The following is a 21,852-nucleotide window of genomic DNA, read 5'->3' on the forward strand; positions in this document are numbered from 1 at the left end:
AAAAAATTCCGGTGGCCCGCGGCGCCCCTCTCTCTCTCTGTCTGAGAGAGGCGCGCGCGTGCGCGCCCGGCAGTACCGAGGCCGGCCGGCGGCGTTGAGGGCGGGCGAGCGAGGCGGCGCGCGCGAAGGGGCGAGGGAGGCCGGTGATAGCGGCGCCGGCGGCGCCGCCGTACGTGGGCGAGAGGGGGCGGCGCGCGTGGGCCGAGGCGGGCGCGGTGTGCAACATACGCGGCGGACGGCGCCGGGCGCGAGGACGATGACAACAGCGCGGGCGACGGCGGCGGCGTCGAGGGCGAGGGCGACGGCGCAGGCCTTCGGCGCGGCAGAGATCGAATCGGAGAAGACGAGAAATGGAGGCGACGGTTCGGGCCCTTGTATTTATAGCCCCCCCTTTAGTCGCGGTTGGGGAGGCGACCCGCGACTAAAGGGTACCCTTTAGTCGCGGGTGGCCCGTCCAACCGCCACGACAGGGTTTTTTTGGGGGTTTTTGCGTTCCTCAGCGCAACGACCTTTAGTCGCGGTTGGCCAGGCCAACCGCGACTAAAGGTATTTTTCAAAATACTTTTTGTTTTTCAAAATCTTAAAAATACAAATAATATATCAAAAAAATCAGAAAAATAAAACTAATTCAATTCAATATGTTAAAAATACAAATATTATATCAAAAAATTCAGAAAAATAAAACTAATTCAATTCAAAATTCTAAAAATACAAATAATATATCAAAAAATTAAGAAAAATAAAACTAATTCAATTCAAAATGTTAAAAATACAAATAATATATCAAAAAAATTTAGAAAAATAAAAATAATTCAATTCAAAATCTTAAAAAAACAAATAATATATCAAAAAATTAAGAAAAATAAAACTAATTCAATTCAATATGTTAAAAATACAAATAATATATCAAAAAATTCAGAAAATAGAACTAATTCATTTCAAAATTCTAAAAATACAAATAATATATCAAAAAATTCAGAGAAGTTCTTTCCGGCCGCCTCTGTCTTCCCACAAGTTCTTCCCGCCGATCTTCCCGCTTGATTCTTTCCCGCCTATGTCTTCCCGCCATTTCTTCACGCCTCTATCTTCCCGCGTATCGATGCTCCTTTTATAGGCACGGCGTCGCTTCTGCTTTGTCTTGTTCCTCCGACAGGGCGTCGTGCGCTACCCACGCGTCCTTATCCTGCCGAGAGCTTTAGTCACGGTTGCACCCTCCAGCCGGGACTAAAGCTTACCCAAACGTCCTTATCCACCGACAGTTTTCTTAGATGACACAAAAACCACATTTAGTCCCGGTTGCACCCACCATCTGGGACTAAAGGTTAGATGACCAGCTCTGGATTCCTCTTCTTCCCGCCATTTCTTCCCTGTCTTCCCGCCTCTTTCTTCTCGCCACTTTCTTCCCGCCTCCTGTCTTCCCGCTCCCATTTTTTCCGCCATTTCTCACTACATATATGTAGCCCGGCTTGGCCAGCATTATCACATCTCTACAATCTCTCATCACTCTCTCATGGCTTCCACCGCACCCACTCTAACCTACCAGCAGGTGGAGGAGCTTTGCGCCTCGAACTACCCTTGTCCACCGGGCTACCGCGTCCCCACCGGCTGGAGCCTAAGCGCCGGCGGCGTGCCGGTCCCTCCCGTACCTCAGGGTAATGCGCGCCGGGCGGCCATCACGAACCACTACTACCTCGACCTCACGCCGGAGCAGCGGATGAATCCCTGCTAGCATCCCGATAACCAGCATACTTGGGACGCCTTCTTCATCAATCGGCGTGAGAGGGCGCTCGCCAGGTATGAGGAGGACGGTCTGCCTCCTGGGAACTTCCACGAGGCCGGCCGTCGGCTATGGTGGTACGGCCGGACTCTGCAGAGCGTCATGGACTACATCACGGCCGGCGATATCCCCCGCCTGCGCTACCCTCAGTTCGAGCCACGAGCGCCGCCCGACGACAGCGACGACAGCAGCGACGACAACGGCGGCAACTTAGAAGGCGACGACTACCAGTACAACGGCGGCGGCTATGAAGACTACGAGTATGCATATTATACGCCTAGGCAGGAGTATGACTAAATCACTCCAAATTTCATGTATCATTGATACGTCTCCGACGTATCGATAATTTCTTATGTTCCATGCCACATTATTGATGATATCTACATGTTTTATGCATACTTTATGTCATATTTATGCATTTTCCGGAACTAACCTATTGATGAGATGCCGAAGGGCCAATTGTTGTTTTCTGTTGTTTTTGGTTTCAGAAATCCTAGTAAGGAAATATTCTCGAAATCGGACGAAATCAACGCCCAGCATCTTAGGATTGCGTGAAGCTTCCAGAACACCCGAGAGGAGCCAGAGGGGGGCCACAGGCCCACCAGACACCACCCTGGCGCGGCCAAGGGGGGCCCGCGCCCCCCTGTTGTGTCGTCGCCTCGTTGACCTTCTGACGCCGCCTCTTCACCTATATAAAGGTCCCTGACCTAAATCTTCGATACGGAAAAGCCACGGTACGAGAAACCTTCCAGAGCCGCCGCCATCGCGAAGCCAAGATCTGGGGGACAGGAGTCTCTGTTCCGGCACGCCGCCGGGACGGGGAAGTGCCCCCGGAAGGCTTCTCCATCGACACCACCGCCATCTTCATCAACGCTGCTATCTCCCATGAGGAGGGAGTAGTTCTCCATCGAGGCTAAGGGCTGTATCAGTAGCTATGTGGTTAATCTCTCTCCTATGTACTTCAATACAATGATCTCATGAGCTGCCTTACATGATTGAGATTCATATGAGATTTGTATCACTATTCATCTATGTGCTACTCTAGTGATGTTATTAAAGTAGTCTATTCCTCCTGCACGGTGTAATGGTGACAGTGTGTGCATCGTGTAGTACTTGGCGTAGGTTATGATTGTGATCTCTTGTAGATTATGAAGTTAACTATTGCTATGATAGTATTGATGTGACTTATTCCTCCTTTCGTAGCGTGAAGGTGACAGTGTGCATGCTATGTTAGTACTTGGTTTAGTTGTGTTGATCTGTCGTGCACTCTAAGGTTATTTAAATATGAACATCGAATATTGTGGAGCTTGTTAACTCCGGCATTGAGGGTTCGTGTAATCCTACACCGTTAGTGGTGTTCATCATCCAACAAGAGAGTGTAGAGTCTAGCATCTATTTATTTATTCTGTTATGTGATCAATGTTGAGAGTGTCCACTAGTGAAAGTATGATCCCTAGGCCTTGTTTCCAATACTGCTATCGCTGCTTGTTTACTATTCTACTGCATCTGTACTGTCCGCAATATTACCACCATCAACCACACGCCAGTCCTGGGTAGCAAAGCACTTTTCTGGCGCTGTTGCTACTGCTCATACTTATTCATACCACCTGTATTTCACTATCTCTTCGCCGAACTAGTGCACCTATTAGGTGTGTTGGGGACACAAGAGAATTCTTGCTTTGTGGTTGCAGGGTTGCATGAGAGGGATATCTTTGACCTCTTCCTCCCTGAGTTCGATAAACCTTGGGTGATCCACTTAAGGGAAACTTGCTGCTGTTCTACAAACATCTGCTCTTGGAGGCCCAACACTGTCTACAAGAATAGAAGCTCTCGTAGACATCAAGCACTTTTCTAGCGCCGTTGCCGGGGAGGAAAGGTAAAAGGCACTCATACTCCGGTTCCAGGTAACTAAGTACTTTTCTGGCGCCATTGTGTGTGTGCTCGAAGTTATTTCCTTTAGATCCTGCAATTGCATCTTTTTGTTTCTTGTTTACACTAGTACGGCATAATGGACAACAATGAGCTTCTTATTCTATTTCTTGATTTAAGACATGGATGGTTTGATCCGAAAATTAAAAAACCCATGGAACATATTAGTATGAACACTTTGAACACCATTGTTGCTAATGCTATGGAAAATTCTAAGCTTGGGGAAGCTGGTTTTGATGAGCATGATCTATTTAGTCCCCCAAGCATTGAGGAGAAAATTTTCTTTGATGATACTTTGCCTCCTATTTATGATGATTATGATGATAGTGGTCTTTTGGTGCCACCTACTATGGAGGATAAATTTGATTATGATTACAATATGCCTCCTATATTTGATGATGAGAATAATAATGATAGCTACTTTGTTGAATTTGCTCCCACTACAACTAATAAAATTAATTATGCTTATGTGGAGAGTAATAATTTTATGTATGAGACTCATGATAAGAATGCTTTATGTGATAGTTATATTTTTGAGTTTGCTCATGATGCTACTGGACATTATTATGACAGAGGAAAATATGGTTGTAGAAATTTTCATGTTACTAAAACACCTCTCTATGTGCTGAAATTTTTGAAGCTACACTTGTTTTATCTTCCTATGCTTGTTACTTTGCTCTTCATGAACTTGTTTATTTACAAGATTCCTTTTCATAGGAAGCATGTTAGGCTTAAATTTATTTTGAATTTGCCTCTTGATGCTCTCTTTTGCTTCAAATACTATTTCTTGCGAGTGCATCATTAAAACTGCTGAGCCCATCTTAATGGCTATAAAGAAAGAACTTCTTGGGAGATAACCCATGTGTTTATTTTGCTACAGTAATTTTGTTTTATATTTGAGTCTTGGAAGTTGTTACTACTGTAGCAACCTCTCCTTATCTTATTTTGTTGCATTGTTGTGCCAAGTAAAGTCTTTGATAGTAAGGTTCATACTAGATTTGGATTACTGCGCAGAAACAGATTTCTTGCTGTCACGAATCTGGGACTAATTCTCTGTAGGTAACTCAGAAAATTATGCCAATTTACGTGAGTGATCCTCAGATATGTACGCAACTTTCATTCAATTTGAGCATTTTCATTTGAGCAAGTCTGGTGCCTCAATAAAATTCGTATTTACGGACTGTTCTATTTTGACAGATTCTGCCTTTTATTTCGCATTGCCCGTTTTGCTATGCTTGATGGATTTTTCGATTCCATTAACTTTCAGTAGCTTTGTGCAATGTCCAGAAGTGTTAAGAATGATTATGTCACCTCTGAACATGTAAATTTTAATTGTGCACTAACCCTCTAATGAGTTGTTTTGAGTTTGGTGTGGAGGAAGTTTTCAAGGATCAAGAGAGGGAGATGATACAATATGATCAAGGAGAGTGAAAGCTCTAAGCTTGGGGATGCCCCGGTGGTTCACCCCTGCATATTTCAAGAAGACTCAAGCGTCTAAGCTTGGGAATGCCCAAGGCATCCCCTTCTTCATCGACAACATTATCAGGTTCCTCTAGTGAAACTATATTTTTATTCCATCACATCTTATGCACTTTGCTGGAGCGTCGGTTTGTTTTTGTTTTTGTTTTTTTTAAATAAAATGGATCCTAGCATTCATTGTGTGGGAGAGAGACACGCTCCTCTGTTGCATATGGACAAATATGTCCTTAGGCTTTACTCATAATATTCAGGGTGAAGGTTGAATCTTCTTCGTTAAATTGTTATATGGTTGGAAACGGAAAATGATACATGTAGTAATTGCTAAAATGTCTTGGATAATGTGATACTTGGCAATTGTTGTGCTCATGTTTAAGCTCTTGCATCATATACTTTGCACCCATTAATGAAGAAATACATAGAGCTTGCTAAAATTTGGTTTGCATAATTGGTCTCTCTAAGGTCTAGATAATTTCTAGTATTGAGTTTGAACAACAAGGAAGACGGTGTAGAGTCTTATAATGTTTACAATATGTCTTTTATGTGAGTTTTGCTGCACCGGTTCATCCTTGTGTTTGTTTCAAATAAGCCTTGCTAGCCTAAACCTTGTATCGAGAAGGAATACTTCTCATGCATCCAAAATCCTTGAGCCAACCACTATGCCATTTGTGTCCACCATACCTACCTACTACATGGTATTTCTCCGCCATTCCAAAGTAAATTGCTTGAGTGCTATCTTTAAAATTTCCATTCTTTACCTTTGCAATATATAGCTCATGGAACAAATAGCCTAAAAAACTATTGTGGTATTGAGTATGTACTTATGCACTTTATCTCTTATTAAGTTGCTTGTTGAGCGATAACCATGTTCCTGGGGACGCCATCAACTACTCTTTGTTGAATATCATGTGAGTTGCTATGCATGTTCGTCTTGTCTGAAGTAAGGGAGATTTACCACTAAAATGGTTAGAGCATGCATAATGTTAGAGAAGAACATTGGGCCGCTAACTAAAGCCATGATCCATGGTGGAAGTTTCAGTTTTGGACAACTATCCTCAATCTCATATGAGAAAATTAATTGTTGCTACATGCTTATGCATTAAAGAGGAGTCCATTATCTGTTGTCTATGTTGTCCCGGTATGGATATCTAAGTTGAGAATAATCAATAGCGAGAAATCCGATGCGAGCTTTCTCCTTAGACCTTTGTACAGGCGGCATAGATGTACCCCTTTGTGACACTTGGTTAAAACATATGTATTGCGATGATAATTCCGGTAATCCGAGCTAATTAGGACAAGGTGCGGGCACTATTAGTATACTATGCATGAGGCTTGCAACTTGTAAGATATAATTTACATAACACATATGCTTTATTACTACCGTTGACAAAATTGTTTCTTGTTTTCAAAATCAAAGCTCTAGCACAAATATAGCAATCAATGCTTCCCTCTGCGAAGGGCCATTCTTTTACTTTTATGTTGAGTCAGTTCACCTATTTCTCTCCATCTCAAGAAGCAAACACTTGTGTGAACTGTGCATTGATTCCTACATACTTGCATATTGCACTTGTTATATTACTTTACATTGACAATTATCCATGAGATATACATGTTACAAGTTGAAAGCAACCGCTGAAACTTAATCTTCCTTTGTGTTGCTTCAATACCTTTACTTTGAATTATTGCTTTATGAGTTAACTCTTATGCAAGACTTATTGATGCTTGTCTTGAAGTACTATTCATGAAAAGTCTTTGCTATATGATTCATTTGTTTACTCATGTCATTTACCATTGTTTGGATCGCTGCATTCATTACATGTGCTTACAATAGTATGATCAAGGTTATGATGGCATGTCACTCCAGAAATTATCTTTGTTATCATTTACCTGCTCGGGACGAGCAGTAACTAAGCTTGGGGATGCTGATACGTCTCTGACGTATCGATAATTTCTTATGTTCCATGCCACATTATTGATGATATCTACATGTTTTATGCATACTTTATGTCATATTTATGCATTTTCCGGAACTAACCTATTGACGAGATGCCGAAGGGCCAGTTGCTGTTTTCTGCTGTTTTTGGTTTCAGAAATCCTAGTAAGGAAATATTCTCGGAATCGGACGAAATCAACGCCCAGCATCTTAGGATTGCGTGAAGCTTCCAGAACACCCGAGAGGAGCCAGAGGGGGGCCACATGCCCACCAGACACCACCCTGGCGCGGCCAAGGGGGGGCCCGCGCCCCCCTGTTGTGTCGTCGCCTCGTTGACCTTCTGACGCCGCCTCTTCGCCTATATAAAGGTCCCTGACCTAAATCTTCGATACGGAAAAGCCACGTTACGAGAAACCTTCCAGAGCCGCCGCCATCGCGAAGCCAAGATCTGGGGGACATGAGTCTCTGTTCCGGCACGCCGCCGGGACGGGGAAGTGCCCCCGGAAGGCTTCTCCATCGACACCACCGCCATCTTCATCAATGCTACTGTCTCCCATGAGGAGGGAGTAGTTCTCCATCGAGGCTAAGAGCTGTACCGGTAGCTATGTGGTTAATCTCTCTCCTATGTACTTCAATACAATGATCTCATGAGCTGCCTTACATGATTGAGATTCATATGAGATTTGTATCACTATTCATCTATGTGCTACTCTAGTGATGTTATTAAAATAGTCTATTCCTCCTGCACGGTGTAATGGTGACAGTGTGTGCATCGTGTAGTACTTGGCGTAGGTTATGATTGTGATCTCTTGTAGATTATGAAGTTAACTATTGCTATGATAGTATTGATGTGACTTATTCCTCCTTTCGTAGCGTGAAGGTGACAGTGTGCATGCTATGTTAGTACTTGGTTTAGTTGTGTTGATCTGTCGTGCACTCTAAGGTTATTTAAATATGAACATCGAATATTGTGGAGCTTGTTAACTCCAGCATTGAGGGTTCGTGTAATCCTACACAGTTAGTGGTGTTCATCATCCAACAAGAGAGTGTAGAGTCTAGCATCTATTTATTTATTCTGTTATGTGATCAATGTTGAGAGTGTCCACTAGTGAAAGTATGATCCCTAGGCCTTGTTTCCAATACTGCTATCGCTGCTTGTTTACTATTCTACTGCATCTGTACTGTCCGCAATATTACCACCATCAACCACACGCCAGTCCTGGGCAGCAAAGCACTTTTCTGGCGCTGTTGCTACTGCTCATACTTATTCATACCACCTGTATTTCACTATCTCTTCGCCGAACTAGTGCACCTATTAGGTGTGTTGGGGACACAAGAGAATTCTTGCTTTGTGGTTGCAGGGTTGCATGAGAGGGATATCTTTGACCTCTTCCTCCCTGAGTTCGATAAACCTTGGGTGATCCACTTAAGGGAAACTTGCTGCTGTTCTACAAACCTCTGCTCTTGGAGGCCCAACACTGTCTACAAGAATAGAAGCTCCCGTAGACATCAATCATCAGTGGTATCTCGCATCATTCGAAAATGGACACCAAACACATCACGGGTAATATAATTCACATGATCCATTCAACAAAGTTTGGTACAATAAATTATTACACATCATTTCTTCCCTTGTGTCCCTGCTTGCTTACGATTGTGCCGTATCCATGGAGCATCCTCATCATTTAACTTAATGCTTGGGTCGGTGTTCACTTTGAAGGGCGGAATTTCAGCAAACATATTATAATCTTCTGACATGTCTGTCTTGTCCTCCACTCCCACGATGTTTCTTTTCCCTGAAAGAACAATGTGGCGCTTTGGATCATCGCATGATGTACTGATCGTTTTCTTATCTTTCCGTTTCCTCGGTTTGCTACTCATGTCCTTGACATAGAAAACCTGAGCGACATCTTTCGCTAGGACGAATGGTTCGTCAAGGTAACCAAGATTGTTGAAATCCACCATTGTCATTCCGTATTGCTGGTCCACCTTTACCCCACCTCCTGTTAGCTTGAACCATTTGCACCGGAACAAAGGGACCTTAAAGGAGGGTCCATAGTCAAGTTCCCATATCTACTCTATGTAACCATAATATGTGACCTTTTGCCCATTCTCGGTTGCTGCGTCAAAGCGGACACCACTGTTTTGGTTGGTGCTCTTTTTATCTTGGGCGATCGTGTAAAATGTATTCCCATTTATCTCGTACCCTTGGAAAGTCGTTATAGTCGAAGATGGTGTCTTGGCCAACATGTACAGCTGATCTACAACATGATCATCATTCATTAAATGTTTTCTCAATCAACTGCCAAAAGTCTCCATGTGGGCCTTCCTAATCCAGGATTCAGGCTTCCCCGGGTTGTCCGAGCGTAAAATATTCTTGTGTTTCTCAAATTACGGAGCCACCAAGCTGGAATTGGTCAGTACAGTGTGGTGTGCTTCAGTCAGAGAATGTCCGTCCATACATATCGTTGATTTCCTTCCGATCGTGCCTTTTCCACTTAGTCTCCCCTCGTGCCGCGATTGAGGAAGACCAATCGGCTTAAGGTCAGGAGCAAAGTCAACACAAAACTCAATTACCTCCTCATTTCCATAGCCCTTGGCGATGCTTCCTTCTGGCCTAGCACGGTTACGAACATATTTCTTTAATACTCCCATGAACCTCTCGAAGGGGAACATATTGTGTAGAAATACAGGACCGAGAATGGAAATCTCTTCGACTAGGTGAACCAGGAGGTGCGTCATAATATTGAAGAAGGATGGCGGGAACACCAACTCGACACTGACAAGACATTGGATCACATCGTTCTGTAACCGTGGTAGAACTTCTGGATTGATTACCTTCTGAGAGATTGCATTGAGGAATGCACATAGTTTCACAATGGCTACTCGAACATTTTCCGGCAGGAGCCCCCTCAAAGCAATCGGAAGCAATTGCGTCATAATCACGTGGTAGTCGTGAGACTTCAGGTTTTGGAACTTTTTCTCCGCCATGTTTATTATTCCCTTTATATTGGACGAGAATCCAGACGGGACCTTCATACTGCTCAGGCATTCAAAAAAGATGACCTTCTCTTCTCTGGTCAGAGCGTAGCTGGCACGACCTTGAAACCATTCCGGATGCCGGTCATCAGGGTCTTTCAAACGTTGCTGGTCCTGCCGTGCTTCCTTTGTATCATTTGTCTTCCCATACACGCCCAAGAAGCTTAGGAGGTTCACGCAAATATTCTTCGTAACGTGCATCACGTCGATTGCAGAGCGGACTTCTAGGACTTTCCAATATTCTAGCTCCCAGAATATAGATTTCTTCTTCCACATGGCTGCGTGCCCGTCAGCTCCCTTCGAACTGATTGTCCGCCAGACCCTTTCCAAAGATGACTTTCAAATCCTTGACCATATCAAATACCTCAGCACCGGTGCGTTCGCAGCTTCGGCCGGTGATCTGCCTTGCCGTTGTAATGCTTGCCTTTCTTTCTTCTTTGGATGAATTTTCGGAAGAAATCGACGATGCCCAAGGTACACGTTCTTTTTACAATTTGGCAAATGTACACTTTCAGTCTCATGTAAGCAGTGCGTGCATGCATTGTATCCCTTATTTGACAGTCCCGAAAGGTTACTAAGAGCAGGCCAATCGTTGATGGTTACGAAAAGCAACGCTCGTAGGTCAAATTCCTCTTCTTTGTGCTCATCCCACACACGGACACCAGGTCTACCCCACAGCTGTAAAAGTTCATCAACTAATGGCCTTAGGTACACATCGATGTCGTTGCCGGGTTGCTTCGGACCTTGGATGAGCACTGGCATCATAATGAACTTCCGCTTCATGCACAACCAAGGAGGAAGGTTGTAGATGCATAGAGTCACGGGCCAGGTGCTATGGCTGGAGCTCTGCTCGCCAAAAGGATTCATGCCATCTGTACTTAGACCAAATCTTATGTTCCTTGCGTCAGCTGCAAAATCTTTGAACTCTCTGTCGATCTTTCTCCATTGCGTTCCATCTGCGGGGTGTCTCAACTCCCCGTCCGACTTACGGTCCTCTTTGTGCCATCGCAACAACTTGGCATGCTCTTTGTTCCTGAACAGACGTTTCAACCGTGGTATTATAGGAGCATACCACATCACCTTGGCGGGAACCCTCTTCCTGGGTTTCTCGCCCTCAACATCGTCACCAGGGTCATCGCCTCTGATCTTATAACGCAATGCAGTGCATACCGGGCATTCATTCAAATTCTCGTATTCACCGCGGTAGAGGATGCAGTCGTTGATGCATGCATGTATCTTCGTAACCTCTAAACCTAGAGGGCAGACAACCTTCTTTGCTTCGTACGTGCATGGCGGGCAACTCGTTATTCTTTGGAAACATATTCTTCAACATTTTCAGCAAGTTTTCAAATGCCGAGTCAGCTACACCTGCCTGTGCCTTCCATTTCAGCAAATCCAGTGTGCAGCCCAGCTTTTTCAGACCATCATCGCATCCGGGGTACATCGCCTTTCTGTGATCCTCTAACATGCGATCCAAATTCTCCCTCTCCTTTTCAGTTTCACAGCGTCTCCGTGCATCAGCAATGGTCTGACCAAGATCATCAACGGGCTCATCACGTGCCTCTTCTTCACCTTCCCCTTCACCTTCCCCTTCACCTTCAGCATCCTCCATGAAAGTATCACCGAAATGAGCAAGATAGCTTTCATCGATGAAATCATCCCCTTCTTCATCTTCTTCCATTATAACCCCTCTTTCTTCATGCTTGGTCCAACAATTATAGCTTGGCATGAAACCGTGCCGAAGCAGGTGCATGTGAACATCTCTTGAGGAAGAGTAACCCTTCTGATTCTTACAGTTAACACATGGACAGATAACAAAACCCCCACAGCTTGTTCGCATTAGCCACTACGAGGAAATCTTTCAAACCCGTAGTGAACTCGCCGGAGAGTCGGTTACCGTACATCCATTGCCGATTCATCTGCATTATTATAATATAAAATATATAATTAACCATCATGCATTTGTTAAACTAACTAGCTACAAACAATAAAAATTAAACAATGAACTACACACATGCATATTTTATCAATGACACACATGCATGAAAGGTTCAAGTTGCTAACCGCGATCGAGGAGGACAAAATAAATGAGGAAGCTCAAGTGTGGCTCCAACACTTCATATCATGTTTGTTTCATGCTCTTGGGGCATTTTATCAAACACCTTGTGTGCATAAGAGGAACCAAAAGCAAACCTACACCCCCTTGTGAAGTTTGTGAAGAGAAGTGGCACCAAATGGCTAAGTGCTGTGAGCTGATGCCCTTTTATAGGGATGGGCCTTTAGTCCCGGTTGGCCTGGCCAACCGCGACTAAAGGCCTTCGGGCCAGGCCTGAGGACCTTTAGTCGCGGTTGGCCTGGCTAACCGCGACTAAAGCCCCTCCCGTCCACCAGCTGGCCAGCGAGCGTGCTGGGCCCAGCTCTTTAGTCGCGGTTCGCCACCCGAACCGCGACTAAATACCCCATTAGTCGCGGTTCCTTTATTTTGGCGACTAATGGGGCTGGACGGAAGGACATTTTTCTACCAGTGTGGTCAAAATTGATAGGGCATCTGCTGATCTGCATGCCACCTAACACTTATGTCAAGTTTTTGGTGAATAAGTCTGATTTGATTGAAGATGTATTCCTGATTTGCCAGCAAATCCGGAATTATCAGGTATCATTAGTTCTCTTTACATGAAAAAATTCTAATTTCTTTGTCTGATTATATTTTGAAAGCCTGCGTCATTGCTCTAAAAGAACCGTTCCTTTATTTTAGGCATCGAAAAACAGGGATAGTATCAGGATGTTCCATGATTCTGTAAAAGGAAAAAAAAACATTTAAGAGAAGAAGCTGCCACAATATTATTTTTCTATAGATAGATATTTTTGATGGTATGTTGGATGTGTTATCTGAAAACTCGCCGGTCAGGTTATTATTTGTTTCTTATTTTTTGTATTTTCTGTCAACTAACATATCTTTTGGCAGGAAGTGTTTTTTTTCCTCATACACCCGCTCCAATACATGTACGCATGCAACAGCTAGGTGCATGTTAATCTGGCCATGAGGACCTAATGTTATCCGGAGTACTATATGCTAATAGTGATCACTGTCAATTTGGTATAGTTTGCACATCTATTGTAAGCTTAATCTGTAGCTTTGGTAAGCAAATGCTCGATTTTGTACCAATATGACTAATTTTATCCTGACACCCCCTCTTAAATGTTCTATAGTTGGCGTTATCATTTTCTTTGCTCAGTTTTTCATGTCATAGCCTCATACCGTAGGTGCTTTTCTTTAATCTTTATAAATAATTTTTTACATGATTTGTTTTCCAGCTAGGTGGAACAGCTACATGTTACGATATATTACCCGATTTAATATGTAGTCCGAACAATCTTACGTATGTAAATAGTGGTCTTGATAAAGTGCTTATTATTTACCGACTTACTTGATCTAGACCATCACGGTTTTGGTCGAACTCCCAAAGATCCGGTGATGAAAAGTTGAATACCTCTACTAATGTAAATCACATTGTATATTTCATGTTGTAGGCAACCTTTTCTAGAAAAAAAATGCACCATGAATACCCAGCGCAACGCGCGGGGTATTTTCTAGTTTCTTTAAAAAAAACAGAGCATCTCTAGTAAATTTTCAAAAATTTGAATCCCTAAAGGTGTTTTAGGGAGAGGAGAGGGATGATTTAAATGTCCTCATCTTGATTCCCTAAATTGCCCCCCTAAACTTTTTTGTGTGTGTACATCTTGCATACAACGAAGTGTACACATAATTTCAAGTTGAACATCCATTTTCAAACAACATACTTCATGAAACAACATAGTTCTCTTCTCACATGGCATCCAAAGCAATCATATAAACCTTGTGGACAAAGTGCAGAGTTTGGTAAAAACTGAAAGCGTAGATCATATGTTTTGTTGTTTACTAAATTATTACTTCCATTTTCATTGTATTGTACATAGTTGCCACTGTTTTTTTTTTTGGTGATTTTGATTATTCATCTATATCTGCTCTAGTTCACCTAATGGTTCCAGTCTTGAGGGAGAGAGGTGGCTTTGTGTCTCACAACCATCAAATCACAGTCACCAAACCAACATTCAACGCTCCATGTTGACTCCATATTTAGTGGTAAAGTATTGTCCCCCATTAGTTCATCTAATCGTCTTTTATCTACTCTCCATTGCTCCCGTAAATCCCCCCCTAGGCCTAGCTTTTCCATGCCGGGCTTTATTAAGCTAGGAATGCCGAGATTTATTCACGATCACGAGTAAACCCGAGAAAGAGCAGTCCTGAAATACTGGCATCAACAAGGGATGTAACCTAGGCAAGAGAATCCACCAATTTTTGCGCATGCAAGCTTATGCCACATGACACATGCATAATTTGGCATGAAAAAATTTATTTATTTGCATAACTTCTCCAAATCCAGCTAATGACTCCTACCTTGGATGCTCTGAGGCTGATCCGTGACTGAATTTGTTTGTGAAATTTTGTATGTTGTTCATTTCTGTGCGAATCGACTATTGGCAAATTAGAAAACAACTGTTGACAAATATGGTAGTGAAAAACCTAGTTGGAATAAAATACAGTACAGTAAAATTGCAAAACTCCGGTAGTTTATTCTTGCAAATTGACGACTAGCGGAACCTCGAGAGCGAAGACCATTATTCTGAAAGTACAAGACTGATGATAAATGTAGAACAACGAAAGCAAACTAAACCTTATGAAAAAGCGTTGTTGATGAATGTAGAAAAGCAGGGTTTTTAGAGTCGAGTACGCTGCACCGCCCAGACCCTTCCCATGGTTTCCAGAGGTGGTCGTGCCAATGTTAGCTCATGCCCGACAGCAGGGCCATTAATAGTCACACCCTTTGTTAATAGTATGCAGTACATTATTTCCTTGTGCAGATCAATATACAGTTTTTTATGTGGCAGATCAATATACAGTTTAAACCGTGCAAAAAATTGCAGATGTGTTTGGTTTGGATAGATTTTTTCACCACGACTTTTTTTAGTTTTGTATCTTCTGAACCGTGTTCCCAACTTGTTCTCATTGTTCAGAAAAGGAAACTGAACGTCATGCAGTTTAGTACTTTGGTTAGTGAAATATGCAAACTATTTCATGAAAAGCAATATATATCTGGGTCTGTCAAGTAGCATTCTCCAAATTTTGTTTTTTATGTATATCAGATAAAACGTAACTAATTTTTGGTTCTTGACTTGTACCATTTCACTTAAACTCTTTGGTAAACATATTTACTCATATGGTATTCTCTTAGCAGAACAACGTGCTTCAATATTTGAAACCCGACTATACCTACTCCTATCATAATCCTTTTTTAAAATAGTACCAATTTGTTTATTGTTTCTTGCTCTTACACACTAATTAACTAAAAAAATATACCACAAGAAAAGTGTATTTTTTTATCAAAACTTAATTTAAACTTGAAAAAATAGGAAACAGAAGCATGCCTATATATTCACAATCATGAATCATGTAATCGCTTTTAGGAAAAAAGGTATGTATGAACCCTAATTGTTCCTCAAGGAAACTTGAGGATCTTGCGGTGATTGCCATGTAGTAGAAGTAATTATATTTGTGGTAACAAAATCGTAGATTGCATATGATGTGTTCTTGTGGATTATGTGACGACACAAACCATGTCGTGTTGCTCCGTAGCAACACATTTGAAATAATGTATTTACCATCGCAACGCACAGATAATTTTCCAATAAAGCTACACTTACGGACGATTTTGTTACGGAAACAACCTACGGAATTACGTGGGCATACGAGACTGGTGGTGATCTTTTTCCCACCCGTGATGTTTGGGCCGTGATCCATTCACTGATTTCCACCTCAGCGCGTAGACTTCAGTCCGTAAAGAGGAGTCCGTAGGTGTAGCGTTACTCGAAGTGCAAAACTCTGCTACTTTAATTTATTAAAACGTGAAACTCTTGTTATTCTTGCAAATTGACAACTAGCAGAACCTCGAAAACGAAGACCAGTATAACCTGCGAAAATACAAGAGTGATGATGAATGTAGAGCATCAAAATCGAACTAGACCTTATTATCCGCTAAGAATCCAAATTGTGTGATGATGAATGTAAAAAAGAAAGCAGGACTTTGTATCTAAAGGATGGCGATCATAACGCAAGCGCGAAGATTTTCCTAGCAGTTGAACGTCCACCTCTCTCTCTTCACTTGAGACGTAGAAAGCGGTGGCATTTCCTCAACAAGTTCATGGCGAGAGACGGGGGCGGCGGCGTCGTTGACGTGAAGAACTGTTGGTGCTGCTGCTTCTGACGAGCCTTCACCGACATGCCTAACATTTTACGCATTGCCGGAGTCGAGTACCCTCCACCCCCCAGACCCTTGCCATAGTTCCCAGAGGTGGTCGTGCGCTGCTGCCAATGCGAGCTCATGCCAGACAGCAGGGACGCGCGGCCGCCTGACGTGTGGTACCTCGTCGGGTCCCCCACGCGCTCGCTCAGCTCGCCCAGCTCCATCGCGAGCTCGGCGCACATGGCGTCGCCGGTCGCGCCCAGTGCCATGCCCCGGTGACGGAGTATCTGCGACGCCTCGGCGTGCTCCCCGCGTTCCGCCGCGGCGCGCGCGGCCGCGATGTCCTCCGCCGCCTCCACGCGCAGACGTTCCCGCTCCACCTCCATCGAGGGCTCCACCTCCGCCGCCTCCACCGGCCTCTTCACGACCGCGTCCTCGCCAGCTACGTCCACCGACTGACCTGTGGCGGCGTCTCGGTAGGCGCAGCTCACCTTCAGCAGCGTCGTGACGTCGACGTCTTGGGCGACTCTTGGCACATCCACGAGCAGCAGAAAGCGTCTCTCCTCGTCGGCGTACAGCTCGCCGACGTCAACAGAGGCGGCGCGGCCCTCGGCATCGACGTGGTTCTTGTAGCGTCCGGACTTGACCGAGCGGACGCGGACGCCCGGGCAGACGCACTCGATGGAGACGCGCGCCTCCTGCGCGGCGACCGAGAGGAGGCCGCCGATGCACTGCGCGAACGAGTCCTGGATGACGGCCTCGTTCTCGATGAAGGAGAAAGTGCCGCCGGTGGCCTCCGCGATGGTGTGCATCGCCGCCGAGTCGTGGTCCTTGCCGAAGCCGAACGCGTGGACCGGCGTCGAGGGGCCGGCGCCGGAGCGCACCAAGGATGACGGCAGGAGCTCGTTGTAGTCGGTTGCCCCTGCGGCACTGTAATGCAGGGTGCTGTTGTCCTGGCCGTCGGACAGGAGGATGATGGCGGAGACGGCGTTCTTGGACCGGCGACCGGCGATCACCTTGGCGGCTTCGCGGAGCCCCTCCTTGATGTTGGTCCCGCCGGTGGCGACGAGGGACTTTACGGCGCGCTCGGACGATGCCCTCCCGGCGTCGGACATGCGCGCGAGCCGGGTGAGGCGGCGGGCGGTTGAGGAGAAGGAGACGAGGCTGAGGCGATCGTCGGGGCCCAGCTTGTCGATGACGAACCCCATGGCCTGCTTCAGCAGAGCAATCTTGGGGCCCATCATGCTCCCGCTGACGTCCAGCACCATGACGAGGTCCAGCGGTGCGCGCGGGGCCTTGGCCGCCTCGAGAGCCAGCGCGGGAGCCTTGGCGTGCACGAGCACCGCGAAGCCGTCGCGGGTGGCGTCTTTCGCGACGGCCGGGTACTGGCAGTGCGTCTTGAGGACCATCACCCCGCCGCCAGCCGCCGTCGTCGCCTGGTTGTTGCCGTGGGGCGGCGGCATCTCCAGCGGTTCGTCGTCGTCGAAGAGCAGCGCGTGCGTGGGCGTGACGCCCGGCACGTCGCGCCAGGACGTGTGGCAGAGAGGGCAGGCGGTCCGGTGGTTGACGCAGCGGAGGTGGAAGGTGTGGGAGCACTCGGCCGTGAAGGTGGCGTGGCCGCGGCCCATGTCGCCATGGCAGACGGCGCAAGAGATCTTCAACTTCATACTATGAAACAGGCTCTGAAGAATTTGCTGCACTTCGGAAGTTCCGATCTCCTTGGATGAAACTTGTACGGCGGAGTATATCAATCTAAACAGTCCGTGAGATTTAAAGGGCAGGGAAACCCTTAACAGCAAGCAGAATCCCTGATTGTATGGGGCTAATTAGTTGCAATCCCTAATTATATGCTTGTATATTTGGATAGTGATTAACGTTCTTAGCTTGGAGGGCAAGCAAATTTAACTGTAATCTTTCGGTATGTCGGTTCGCACGCGAAAAAATAGGCACGCAGCCTGGCCGAGCTATTCCATCGCGACATTTCTCTGGCAAACTTGCCTTCATCGGACGGATGTGGAAGACGTACTCTTCATGGCTACCTAGCTAGCTCTCGATCGCTCGATTCGCTCCAATCAGCAACCAAACATGCAGAACAAGCCGAGGACCGGATGGCGTCAACTTAACCAAGGAAGACCTCAACTTAACCAAGGATGATCTGCTTGCCTTTGTTTCAGATTTCCACAACCATCGCGTTATTTTAGATGGCGTCAATTCAGCTTATATCGCATTAATCCCCAAGACAGATACTCCTGTGGAAATCAAGCACTTCAGGCCCATCTCTCTGGTTCATAGCTTGCCGAAGTTGTTGACAAAAGTCCTTGCTGTCAGACTGCAAACATAGATCCCATTTGTTATACTACATAGCACGCAATCAGGTTTCATTAGGGCACGGGCAATAGCTGAAAATTTTGTGCTGGCGTCAGAATTGGTGCAATGTGCAGAGAAAAAAAGAAGCCCATGTTTATATTCTGAAATTGGATTTTCAGAAGGCTTTTGACAGGGCTCCATACTTGTTCCGATGAACGGGCAACTTGGAGAAAGTCTTCGTTTCAAACCAGGTGTTCGACAAGGAGACCCATTATCTCCATACTTGTTTGATAGCATAGCGGATGTTCTTCAACGTCTGTGCTGCTTGGCTTTCGAACAGGGCTTTCTTTTACACCCGCTTGATGTTGATAGCTTTTTCCCAATTCTACAGTATCCTGACGACACTTTAATTCTGCTCAAAGGGGAGTTATCTCAGGCTGCTGTAATCAAGCAAAATATTCAAGCTTTCTTTAGCTTTCCTGGTTTGCAATCAATCTATCTATACCTAATAATAAAGGGAGGATTGTTTCCGTCGTCCGTCAGCCGTTTTGCATTTTAACCCTTCAGCTTTCGCTAATTCAACCCGCAGTCCATATTTTCATTATGTCCGCGTTCTCTTTCCTCTCGGTCGGAAAGTCAAAGGAGAACTGTTCTTACCGAACCCGAATCCTATAGAATTAGATCGAGAATTCTTTCCCCCTCCCCATGGAAATCCACCCCATATATGTCTCCTCCCGTCTATGAGTGATTCCCCTAGAAACCGTAGATCCACGAGACCACGATGAAGGATTCAGTCGAGAGATGCTCATGAAATCACGTCAAAGCCGATTCGACCTGGCCGAGCTTCCCGGCGACCGAATCAATGGCCAGGTCACGCTGTCTGTCGCAGCGGCGGGAGGACCGTGGCGGCGCGGAGTTCCCGGTGGCAGTGGCGGCTCGAAGCTCGCTGGCGAGCGATGGGATGCAGAAACAGGGGGAATCGGAAGATCTTGCCTTCAGACTCAATCGCGGAATCGATTAAGTTGATGGCCTGGAGAGGAACTTGTGGCACGGCGGTGGGCTGGCAGTGACGACTGAAAGTTGGTTCCCATGTTTTGTTGTTGCTGGTTCAGATCACATAGCTTACTAAGTCAATCCCATAAAAGAAATTGTTTGTTTGTGCAGCTGCCCATGGAGCTTCGCCAGCTTCATGAGAAGCACTTGCGAGCCTGTTGGTTCGTATTTCCCAGGACTGGAACAATCTCTGATTTGGATCGTGTCTTGCGTAGGCTCGCCATGCTAGATCCACATGTCTGACCAGTGGCTGCTCACATGCTGGCGGAGGCAAGGCCTTGCCGCGTCGAGTGCGCCTCTTCACTGCATATCGTCCTCCATGGAGGCGCCGTTAACTGTACTATACAGTTCCATGGTTGCCTGGACGTTATTGCTATCAGTGTTTGCTCATTCGTTATCTGATGTTGATGTGCTCTTGCATGTTGTCTCCGCGAAGGAGTGTCCCTGGGCGGTCGTGATCCCCTGATACGTGATCAAGCAATTCCCCTTTTCCTTGCCTGCTAGCTAGCACCGCTGGGAGTAGCTACTATCTGAACTCTAGATTGCATTAACATTGTTTGTGTTCTAGAGTCATCTTGGTTTCCCTATTCCTAGCAATTACACTGAAATTTTGATACTAATTCAGGTACAGTGAGAAGAACTGCTGGTTTGATGAAGTTAAACTCAACTACAAATCATCTATGTTGTGGTAGAATTCAGATGAATTCATCAGTTATGACATTTAATTTTATACTGTGAGCAGCATTAGTTCTTCTGAAGAAATTTTAGTTGTGAATAGTTTCAGAATAGCTGTTGCATTTGAGCTATTTTAGATGGCCACACTTATTTCGTGCACAAGAGTAAACTGTTGTAATTTATTATTTCATGTTTGTGACAACATTGATTTAAAGAACATGCTGATCGGTCGGGCTGGAATAGGGCTAAGGAGTTCATCCACATGTTTTACTCAGCGACAATGGCAATAGAGTCCTGGGCAAGATATGATTTTCACTATTACTTGTTTAAAATTCATGTTATGTGATTTTTACTATTGGGCTGTACAAAAAGACACGTTGATCAAGAACTCTATGCATTCAATTTACGTAAGGATTTGAAAATACTGATAATTTAAATCATTTAATTTTAGGTTGCGCCGTAGCAACGCACGGGTTTTTTGCTAGTACCTAATAATAAAAGCAAAAGTGTTTCCGTGGTTTGGTTTGGTTTGGTTTGGTATGTCATAAAAACTACCCTTCAAGTTAACATAAAATTACCCACCACGCCACCCGTAAGTTTTACACGTTGAGTTTTTTTTTTCCCGAGTTTTGATCCGTTTCGTGTGCCCTGCTTTATCGGGAATTTTTCGTCCGTCGTCGGCTTTTCCCGTTTCATACGGCTTTGTTCCAATTCCTCGTCTCCCATAGACCGCCAACCCGTGCGCCTGCCGACCGTCCTCGCAACCAACCCGATCTCCTTATCCCCTTCCGCACGCCACCCCTCCGCTACATATACGCCTGCCCCGATCAACTTCACGGATCTGCGGTTCCTCACGGGACGCAAGGCGCCGAAAAGCAGCAGCCGGCCAGCTTCTTCTCGATTTCGATCGGTTCTTGCGTGATTTCAATACCAAACGGATACTGAACCAACACCTCGATACACGTCATCATCGTTCAACATGAATCTGACGCGAGGCGCCGAATAGCAGCAGCCGGACAGCCAATCCAATAAAATAAAGAACAACCAGAGCAACACTACATCAATTCTCCTCACTGGCCTGCCCGTGGCAGCTTGCGCCGTGCTGCCTGCCACGGCGTTGATGTGGAATTAGGCGGGCTCAACCTCGGCAGCCACGAGCACGCCCATTAGCACCTTGTGGTGGTCAGGCAACGCTCCGTATGATCTCGTACATCGTCCAGGCCTGGGCGCTGGTGGTAACGAGCCAAGGGATCAGGAGCGAGACAGCAATGTTATCACGCTCGCCGAGAGACTCGCCGATCTTCTGCCCCCCAACCAGAGCAACTAATCCACGTTCCTACTTCCGCTGTGCCAGGTTCAGTCAATACAGAATGACGCCCTGG

General features: G+C 45.4%; 1 protein-coding gene and 1 long non-coding RNA gene across 2 annotated transcripts; one reads left to right on the forward strand and one right to left on the reverse strand.

Annotated features, from left to right (window-relative positions):
* Positions 1-16,201: 16,201 nt before the first annotated feature.
* On the reverse strand, positions 16,202-18,248 carry LOC127299423 (E3 ubiquitin-protein ligase WAV3). The gene has a single exon (XM_051329387.1). It carries the CDS (start codon positions 18,100-18,102, stop codon positions 16,351-16,353), a length of 1,752 nt encoding a protein of 583 aa, XP_051185347.1. The 5' UTR covers positions 18,103-18,248; the 3' UTR covers positions 16,202-16,350.
* A 1,096-nt stretch (positions 18,249-19,344) lies between these two features.
* Positions 19,345-19,996, forward strand: LOC127304704 (uncharacterized). Its single transcript, XR_007853500.2, has 2 exons — positions 19,345-19,821; positions 19,907-19,996. It is a non-coding gene; the product is annotated as an uncharacterized lncRNA (long non-coding RNA).
* Positions 19,997-21,852: the final 1,856 nt, after the last annotated feature.

Source organism: Lolium perenne, chromosome 5 (assembly GCF_019359855.2).
Source record: "Lolium perenne isolate Kyuss_39 chromosome 5, Kyuss_2.0, whole genome shotgun sequence".
Classification (NCBI taxonomy): Eukaryota; Viridiplantae; Streptophyta; class Magnoliopsida; order Poales; family Poaceae; genus Lolium; species Lolium perenne.

Coding starts and splice junctions, on each gene's coding strand:
- LOC127299423 (XM_051329387.1), bottom strand. CDS start 18,102: ATGAAGTTGAAGATCTCTTGCGCCGTCTGCCATGGCGACATGGGCCGC.